Source organism: Bidens hawaiensis, unplaced genomic scaffold, assembly GCF_021521415.1.
Source record: "Bidens hawaiensis isolate Kalapana, Puna unplaced genomic scaffold, B.hawaiensis_p1.1 tig00033199_1, whole genome shotgun sequence".
Lineage (NCBI taxonomy): Eukaryota > Viridiplantae > Streptophyta > Magnoliopsida > Asterales > Asteraceae > Bidens > Bidens hawaiensis.
The window spans coordinates 1-10,482 of NW_027495688.1; the positions used below are offsets into that span (position 1 = coordinate 1).

Sequence of the window (10,482 nt, forward strand, 5' to 3'; positions counted from 1 at the left end):
AATATGTAACTATTATATAAATTAATAAAAGTTGATGAAAGTTCAAGTACCAAAATTGTAAATTTAATTGTAAAAGCTTGTAGCTTTTTCTCAAACGCTAGTAGTGGTAGCGTTTAGAAAAAGAGCTTTTTCTCCTAATATAAAAGCTTCAAGCCCATTGAACCAAACAAGTCTTTTTGTTAGGTAGGAGCTTTTTTTAAAAGCTTAAAGCTTGAAGCCCCTAAAAGCTCCTAAAAGCTCCTTGCCAAACATACCATGTTAGGATGTTTGGTAACCTTGTACTTCTTGTTTACAAACTTGCATATATGATGTTTAAACCAATTAATGATAATATTGTCATTTAATAGTGTCACATGTATTTTAAACAATCTGTACGTCACACTCGGGCGTTTCCACTTTAGCCTAGGTGCTACAGATTGGTATCAAAGCCGTGACTATAAGATAGGACACTAGACGTAGTGCCCTAGTTAGCTATAGCGTATTTGTTTATTTGTTAAGGGTTGCATGATTAGAAATTATATGGGCCCTATGTGATTGTTCAATGCACATGTTATATTACGTTATTACTATTGATTCGTTTACGCCTCGTGTACACAAGCACACACACAAGTCCAAAGCTTATGCTTAAAACGAAGATTTTCAATCATTTTCAATCAATTTTATTTCGGTTTTCGATATTTTTCTTCATAAAGACGGTTCTATGTGGCGGGTATGTAGTAAACTGTAAGGGGGACGTGCTTTTTTTCCAAACTCTTGACACCAAGGTTATTGAAACCTAAGGATAAGCAATGTGTACAAATCCAATCAGACGCGGACCTAGTTGCTTACTTGGAGAGGTTGGAAAGGGCATGAAACTTATTAAGCCAAAGCATACCACACCAAACGCTATACGAATCACAAGTTTATGCTTTCAAACGTGACCATCTTCTCTTTGTGAAAAGAATATGGTTACACTCCTAAGGATGTCACACAAGTCATGGTGGTTCATGCGACGTGTGACTCTGACCCTCAATGTTTTACAATGTGTTTTAACTAAAAGTCTGACAAGTCGTAGTGATACACGAATAACCAACATTTGGTTCAATTTGATTACACATTTTTTTTATTGGAACATACAAGATATGAAAATCCATACAACGTGTGATTCCGAAAACTAAATTGTTCATATTATGTTTTTGAAAAGACACTGGGTTATGTGAATTTCGATTCGTTTTTCATTGTTGGAATATATTCATTATTTCTTATTTCTTATGTTTTGAATTGAGAATACAAAAAGTCATGGTGATGCATGAATGAATTTCAATTCGTTTTCTTTATATAATTCGTTGATTATTATGGTTTTAGTTGAAAATTCGAAAAGTTATGGTGGTACATAAACACTCGATTTTCAATTCGATATCACTTCTTATATTAAGTTTGTATTAATTTGATATATTTCTCATAGGTGTATTCAAAGATTTACGAGATTTTTATTGAAATGCGGAAACTCATGCTAACGCACGAGAATTTCAATATCGATTTCAAATTTTGTTCATGCGATTTATCTACTCTATTTATTTTTATGATTTATATAGATGGACTCCGATATTAAGAATCTCTCTAGTGATATTTCTTTTGGTTACTATACGAATTTTATATTTACGTTCCGTATCCTGTGAATTCTTCGCGCTTCGTAGCATGTCCTCTCATTTTACTCGACATTGCCCTCGAAATTCAACCCACAAAACAACATCCCAGATCATCAAGCAATTGACCATCGTGATCCCAATCATGATAACCCAAAAAAATTCATTACTAACCACATCAATATGTTTACACCTCAAAGTTATGCCTAAGTCAATCCAAAACCCAACATAACTCTTGGATACTTAAACCTTACCCAACAAAGATTTTCACACGAGAACCCACCCTTTTGTGTAACACGTACCATTCCACCACTTCGCTACTGCAATGTCGAAATGCTTCACATTATTATAATTTCGGCCACCTCATCAACTCTTGCCACGAAACTACACATATTCAACACCACCCATCTATTCCCGCGACCTGTTACCTAACCACTTACCTTACCGTATGCTCGTACTTCAAGCCTGCTACAATTGTAACGACCCGAACACACCTGCAATACTCTGAAACACCTAACTCGATTCCACCATGCAATAACTTACCCAGCATTCCTTATCGTTTTAAAAGTTTATTGCTTTCCTACGTCAATACCTAGTCTTTCCAAACTCATCTCCCATGACTAAATTTTAAATAAATAAATTTTTTTATGCATACTTCTTCACGTTTATGTCTTTTTATAAACATCTTCTACTTGAAATTTCAAATCTTGATTACCTTAAAATAGTCAATTAATAAATATATGTATTCAAATATTCACAAAATATTTTGTTATAAGAAGTATATTCAAGTTAAAATCTCATTTTAACATAATGGGTTATTATTGTTGTTGTTGTTGTTGTTACTACTACTATTACTACTTATTAATATATTTATTAGTATTACTATTATTAATATTATTACCATTATTATTACTATCATGATTCCTATTAATAATAATAATATTACTACTACCATCATTATGCTTATAATATTTTTTAAGAGTTATACTTGATATTTTTCAAGGGTTAAAATAAATTTACAAATAAAGTAAAATCTTTTACTTCAAACAAGTCTTAAGCCCGTAAGGCTATTACGTTATTACCATAAAAGATTCATCTCAAACAAGTCATTTTACTTGACGACCCAACAGAAAATCTCTTACACTAAATGTTTTACCAAGTTTTCCAAGCTTTAGCGCTAGCTAAGGATATTTTTTTTTCTTTCCTGCAAATTATTATTATAATTTTTCCTTGAGATTATAAAAAACATCAAGTTTTACAAACGACTGTCACAAACAATGTCAACCATCATTTCTTTTCCCTTCTTTGTCAACACCAACGAGTTTAGAGTGAATAAACCATACCATTGCTCCCATAACAATTTTCATACCACAAACCACCATCGAGAAGACGAGCATCGCAAACTACCTTTTGTTTTCCTTTCTTTCATGTGTATTGTTGTTATAAATATTATTCTGTTAAGCATTTTCAAGAAAGTTCTTATGTATCGATGTTCTTTCAAAGGTTGTTTACGAAGTTAATATCGAGTTTAGTTATTCGTTAATTAGTGAACTATTTTCATTCATAGTTGCATTTTGAATCGATTTACTTTGTTATTACTCGTGATCTGTAACCGATTTCCTATAAACATAATCGTTTAGTGGAAGTTGGGACTATGAACATGTTTATATACATGTTGAGTTTATTATTGATATACGAATCGTTTTGATTGTGTGTTTGTTCTATTTCCACTCAACATTTTATTCGAATTATTATTTTGTTTTCAATATTTCATCAATTTAACCAATGTTTTATTTTGATCTCGAAATTTAATTATTTATTTTGCAATTATAAATCTCAATGTGGTCTTTATTCACATTGATATTTATTGAAAACTTTCAAGAACTTAATCTAATATGCTATTTTATTTAAGTTTCGTTTATGTTATTCTCGAACCCAATGCTTTACCGACTTATGTGTTTATATTTTGTTGGCTCAATGCTACACTTATTTACTCTGTTATTCTCGACCCCAAAGTTTCGTTTAAGCATATTGATGTTCATGATCTTGAAATTGTCATTCATTATTCTTGTTATTTTAAGTTACGTTTATTTCGTTTAATACTTCAACAACATCGTTTATTGAGTTTAATCACAATGATTTCATTTGTTTGACATAATGTTTTCGTTTATCCTTGACCTTAAGGATTTGTTTATATATTTTGTGAATTTTTATACGTATAGTTTATTATTCTTGTTTTCCAAAGTTTTCACATAAGAACTTATTGTATTTATTGTATATATTTCAAAACCCACACAATTGGACGAATTATGTGAACCATCCGACGATAAAGGTAATTATGGGTCAACACGTAATTATCCAAGTCCTCGCATGTAAGACATAAAAAGTACGTTGTGTGCAATAACTCGAAACCTGGAATGATTTCGAAAGACGGGACAAATGCAGTATGATAAGGGGATGATACATACGCCGCTGGTAAATCCTATATATAAGTGTTCTTGCCATATTCCCATTTGTGGCGTCTTTCGAGTCATTTAAAGATAGACGTTATTGTTTTTATTTAATTGTTAAAACTTTTAACAATCCCTTGTATTAATTGATTTCTTTTAAAATTTTATTTTTATTTTAATTTCGGGACGAAATTTTTAAAAATTGTGAATCCTGTAACATTCGTTACTTTTCAGACCCGAAAACACGGCCCATTTCGAATTTTCGGTTCTTGTTTATAAAAAAATTTTATAAATATATATTATTATATTCTCAAGTTTCGTTTCAATGTATTTTGTTCATCGTATATTATTATTATAGTTCATTCGTTCGTTTCTTTCTTTCATTTTGCTCAAAAATCAAACTACGGGATTTAAAGTTTTTGTTTAAAGGTGTAATCGATTTGCAAACTATCCGGGTCTAATACGAAAATAATCCAAGCTTTATAAATTATATTTCAAGTTCTATCTTAATCTAAAGTTTATGGTTCAATTTGTAAATTATAATAATTTTCCGATTTAATATAAACTGAAAGTAGGAGGGTCAAAATTGTAAAATGTATATAAATTATAATAATTCATTACCCAGCCCACTAGCCCCTTCCCCTTTGTTCGTTTTTCCGGAAAGATATCCGGCGGCCGGAAACGCCGCCGGCGAGCCTTAAACACGCCTAAATATTGTATTTTGACTCAATTAAATCGTCATAACGGCTTTAATACTTAACGTCTGACCCGTAAACATTGTCAGTAACGAGTATAACACCATAAAGAGTGCGAAAGAACCGCCGGAATTTCTTCAAAACGCAATTAACACTAAACGCTCTAATCGACACTATAAATAGATCCTAAACATCGTTCTAAACCCGTCTACAACAACAAATTGAGCCAATATGACAGGACCGGGAGTCGGGTGCAAACCTTGGTAAGGTTGACAAGAACACACCAACTCTATAACCCGAAGGTCTATTGAATATCCCTGCGGAATCAGGATATCCAACGGATGGGAACGAAGGTGCGATGATAACAAACGAAACAACAATAAATATTCAGTGCAAGCAAATACAAAGACAAAGATTTACTGTAATAAATGCATCATTCAGTGAAACAGTAAAGGAATGTCTAGGGTTTCGTGAAGGTGGCAGCGGCGGCTGTACGAGGAAACAAAAGGAATATTCTTTTAGAATGTTTCTTGTATTCCGTGCGTGCCAACATTACCCTAAAATGGAAACCTATGATCCTATTTATAGACCCTGACATTCCTTCTAGAATCCCTATCTATTACATAATGAAAGATAAAAACAAATACAAGTGTAAGAGTCTTCGAGCATGACAAGTATCTTGCTCGAGCAGACTCACTATACTAGGTATACTCGATGAGTGTCTTCGAGCATTCTTTACTTAGAAATTTAAACTAATTTAAAATAATTAAACTAAACTGTATTAAACCTAACTCCTACGACTCAAAAACAGACTCGAAAAAAAAATAATAAAAAATAAAAATAGAATAAAATATAAATCTACTTAGACTCCTATGACTAAAAAAATAAAAATAAAAATAATAATAGAAAAAAAATACAAAAAGCACGGATGTATCAAGCAAGTCTAATCAAAGCTAATGAATGCAATCGCCAATCGTCCTCGGCAACGGCGCCAAAAACTTGATGTGCTAAAAGTAGTTATTAATTTACTAACTAAATAAACGCTAATCTAGACACTAAGTAATAATTCTAGATTCTTAACTTAACTAAAACTACTAACCGGCAAGTGAACCGATCGACTCTAGTACAGCTAAGTAAGTCCGGATATCGAACCCACAGGACTCTTCAAATTATGTTAACTAGCTAAATTTAGACTTAACTACAGACATGACTATTTATTTATTATTATTGGGGGGTTTTACTTAAAACTAAGATTAACCTAATATTAAAACTAATTAATAAAACTAAACACGACTTAACTTAGGATTTGGATTTAACTCAGGTAATGATAAACAACCACATAGGCTAGAATCCCTAATGTATCAATTATCAAATATTTGGAAAATGCTAAGTTATGGAACTGGGATCTTAAATTATTCACTTAACGAAAACCCGAACAGGACCCCTGACCCTTCTCAAGAAGACACCTATGGATCTCTATTAAGTTCTTAAAAACACCAGTTTAATTAGACTCGCTTACGGTCGCTAATTATTTTATGACAAGTACCTCTATAAGAAATCCTACCTTACAGCGCGGAAATCAAAGGTAGTTTAAAGTATTCACTCAACTAGATAAACAAGGCTGAAAAATCAAACCTAGACAGACTCCTTACGAAGAACTAAATCTAGCAATCTTAAACAACCAAGACTTACCATATAATCTATCGCCTTACAGCTATTTAGATTAGCAGCACACTTAGGTCTATTTAATTTATTAATATTGTTCCTATGGTTTTAATGCATATCAACCATAAACTAGTCAAAAACACACAGTAGATGACCTAACAGAATCCTTTGACAGACAATCACCAAGGAAACTGTGAAACAATAAAACTCACTAAATAATCCTAAGCACACATATGCATCGAAAGAATAACAATAAACCTCTTACTTAATCATAAACCATAACAAAAGCAAAGTCCAAACTAAAATCCAACGTCAACAAAAGTTCATCATAACCTAGGCAGTTTAGGGGTTTAGCCAACAATCATACTCAAGAACAAACCAAAATAAATAGGTTCAAATAATGAGTTCATAACGAAAACAATAAATTCAAACCGAATAGTAATAATGTTTGGATGAGTAGGTGTTGAACCCAGACGCTCTATGCTCAACGTCCTAGCTTTCTCTTTTTCCTCTTATTCCTTGTGGCTCTGTGTGCCAACCTTCTGTTCGAATCCAAAGGGGGTAGCCCCCACACTCTGCCGTGACCTCCTGATTATTTTTCTACCCTACTTGGTGTTGTCTTGCGGCTGCGTTTCCCCCCACCAACATCAATTAATCTTTATATATATATATATATATAATGATAAGGGCCCGCCCCCTTGTTTTTGTTTTTAGCCTCATCCTTGCGTCTGACTTCTTTTAGACATGCATAACTCTTGATCCAAATCCAGCCCATCTACTCGTTTACTTGCATCTGTGGCCCAAGAAAGCAAAAAAATAAGATAATAATATTAAACCTTTTAAAGTTCACTTTGTTTTATTGCAATTCCAACGAGCAGGAATCTACTTTTATGTTTCTTTATTCCTTGTCACTTTATTAATCACTATTCCTTATTGTTATTAATATTAATTAATTCAACTAAAACCATAAACAATCACATAAATAAACAACATGACATTTGATCGAATTTTGACCATTTTAACTCGGTTTTACTTAAACCTTTAAACATTAAAATATGAACAAGTTGAGAGTATATTCAATAAAGATTAACTCAAAAGTGTAGAGAATATTAATATAATAATATGTAATTTTAGACCAAATTATTGTACGCTTTTATTATAGGTTTACTGGCGTTACATTCGTTATATTCCTAGCTAGTATATAATTATCACAATTTTTTTAAAAATAAAATGCCGTATTTTAGACCCTTTCGTTATTGAAAGAAAGGGGTCCAGTTGGTCTGTTGTAGTAAACGAGGACCGGGTTTTTAATTAACTTTCGTGTATAAGACGAAAGTAGACCTTGGTCTAGTACAAGCAAGGTATTGCATTGACTTTGGTTCAGTATGGGCGAGGTAATGCGTTAACTTTAGTCCAGTAAGGACAAAGTAGTTTTGAAATAAACAAAGTGGGACTTTTTATTGGCTTTGTTTTGACAAAGAAAAATTATGTTTTAAAATATTTTAAAACTACGCTTTCGTTAAGCGAAAGGGGTTTAACGGATTTTCAAGGGACAAAAACGCGTTTTCGATGTGACATTTGGTTTCGTGCCGATAAAGACGAATCAATATTTTGACAGTATTTTAACGAAGAAAAGTTTTGATTTTAAAATATTGTTATGACTGTAAGTCCTTAATGCGATTTTTGGCTATTTCAACGAAATTGACTTCGGTACGTATGGACGAAGGGATATTTTGGAACCAAGAAATGCTTTATCTCAAAATATAAGTTTTAAAAATTGAGAACTCACCAACCATTGTGTTGACGTATTTTAAACGTGTTTTTCAAGTAAAGGAAATGTGGGTGCTTCGTGGAGATGATGTGGGAAAACAGGTGTATAACACCTAAATGTTGGACTTGTATTTTAAATAAACCGTATACTCTGACACGTGTGATTTATGACATTTATAATGAATAAAAGTCCAATTTGTATGTGAATATGTTGTGCTTAAATATTGATTGCTAAACGGCCTCTGTCACCGCCCAAATTAGTTGATTAAGTCTTCCGCTGTTATATTAAGGTTTTTGGGGTGTGACATAACCAACCTCGACGACAAGTAGTAATTTAATTATCTTATTTGTTGTTTCTTTTTTTAGTTTGTAATTTTTATTTTTATTACTGGAAGTTCTTATTTATATATAACTTTTAAAAATTTATTGCTTTAGTTTTTAAATTAAAAAATAAAATTCTTTAGAACATGGTAAATGAGGATAAAAATAAAATGATACTGCAGGATTGGTCAGTGCAAGAGTAGTTTCATTATCTTTAGCTAACCACTCCCTCCACCTTTATTGAAAAACTGAAAACATGTAGAAAAATGTTGGGCTATCATTTTCCTAAGAAGTTTTTTCGCAAGAAATATTTTTGTCGGAAAATGTTCTAAAACTAGCCTTTCCAATAAAATTGTGACGAAATTTGTCATCCCGAAATCATCTGTTCTTCTAATTTGTACTGATTCAACAAACACAACACATAAGGGGTATACTCAAATAATGCAAATTAAAGATTTCAATCATTGCAATATCAGTTATATAATTATTATGGAAAGCAATTTCCAAACTTTATTGCGTTATTCAAAGACATATTGGAACCGATGCTTAAACAGCACTAGTTCAACTTAGAAGATGCTAACTCGTGATCTTTTTGATTGTACATAACATGAGACCGATAGATTATGAGGTTAGGCTTTGTGTCAAAGTTTCTGATGAATCGATCTTTCTTATTTTCTTTATCTCCATTAGACGGATCTTGAATCAAAACATCTTGAAGTGCCTTAGGCATGGGCTCGTCTTTCATTACACTTCTCCAGTATTCTTCTGGGCCTGTTCTTGCATCATTGACACTTGCAAGCTACTCATCAAAATGAAAAAGAGAACAATTAGAAAAGGTTAGACCAATCCAAGATTGTTGAATACAAATGCATTTCCACATGAGCATGAGCATAATCACTTACCAGAAGAAGGGAGAAGAGAAACACGACTGCAAATAGAGATCTCATGATGTCTCAGTGTTTCCAAACGTTTGAGTTTTGATGGACTACCCAATCGGACGTATTCGTATCTATAGATGGTGTAATTGGTTTGAGCAATGAATGCTTGAGATTCCCATTAACGTGATATCTACTATTTGTGGTATTGACAGCAAATAATTTAATGCTCAAGTGAAATAATAAATATAATATTTTCATTTAATTGAGTATATTTAATAAATTAGTGAAAAAGATATTCTATATTGGAAAAATTATCAAAATATCTCATTTTTATTTTTAGAAAGAGGTTCCAAATATATCCCTTCAAAATTTAAATTCCTCCCTTGTCCCTTTACTAATTCGTCTTTGCCTCTACGTTAGAAAATCGAGACGACATGTTTCTTAACTCGCCGTCTCCCACAATATTAGCTCATAATCCGTCGCCTCCTCACCATTTAGCTCAAAACCCATCGTCTCCCCCTCCATGTTAGCTCAAAACTCGTCGCTTCCCCATTGTGTTAACTAAATAAAATTATACCTTATCATTACTAAAAACATGGATCCAAAACTTAATTAAAAAATATTTGAATATTTTAAATTTTATTGGTTTTTAAGTTCTTGTATATTGGATGATAATATGATTTAGAAAACTCATGCATACCATCAAATCATTTTATGTGTGACTTGTTTAGATATAATTTTTAAATAAAAAGATATATTAATATTATATTTAATTTTTTAGCTAACACAATGGGGAAGCGACGAGTTTTGAGCTAACATGGAGGGGAAACGATGGATTTTGAGCTAACATGGCTGGAAGGCGACGGGTTATGAGCTAATATGGCGGGGAGACGGCGAGTTAAGAAACATGTCGTCTCGATTTTCTAATGTAGAGGCAAAGACGAGTTAGCAAAGGGACAAAGGGGGAGTTTAAATTTCGAAGGGATATATTTGGAATCTCTCTTTAAAAATTGGATATTTTAGAAATTTTCCCTTTAACAAACTCATGCATACCATCAAATCATTTTATGTGTAACTT

At 32.2% G+C, this 10,482-nt stretch overlaps 1 protein-coding gene across 1 annotated transcript; it reads right to left on the reverse strand.

Moving 5' to 3' along the window:
* Nucleotides 1-9,082: 9,082 nt before the first annotated feature.
* LOC143584605 (organ-specific protein P4-like) lies at nucleotides 9,083-9,473 on the reverse strand. Its single transcript, XM_077066622.1, has 2 exons — nucleotides 9,429-9,473; nucleotides 9,083-9,325 (listed from the first exon to the last, which is right to left on the reverse strand). The coding sequence occupies exons 1-2, from the start codon at nucleotides 9,471-9,473 to the stop codon at nucleotides 9,083-9,085; spliced, it is 288 nt and encodes a 95-aa protein (XP_076922737.1).
* Nucleotides 9,474-10,482: the final 1,009 nt, after the last annotated feature.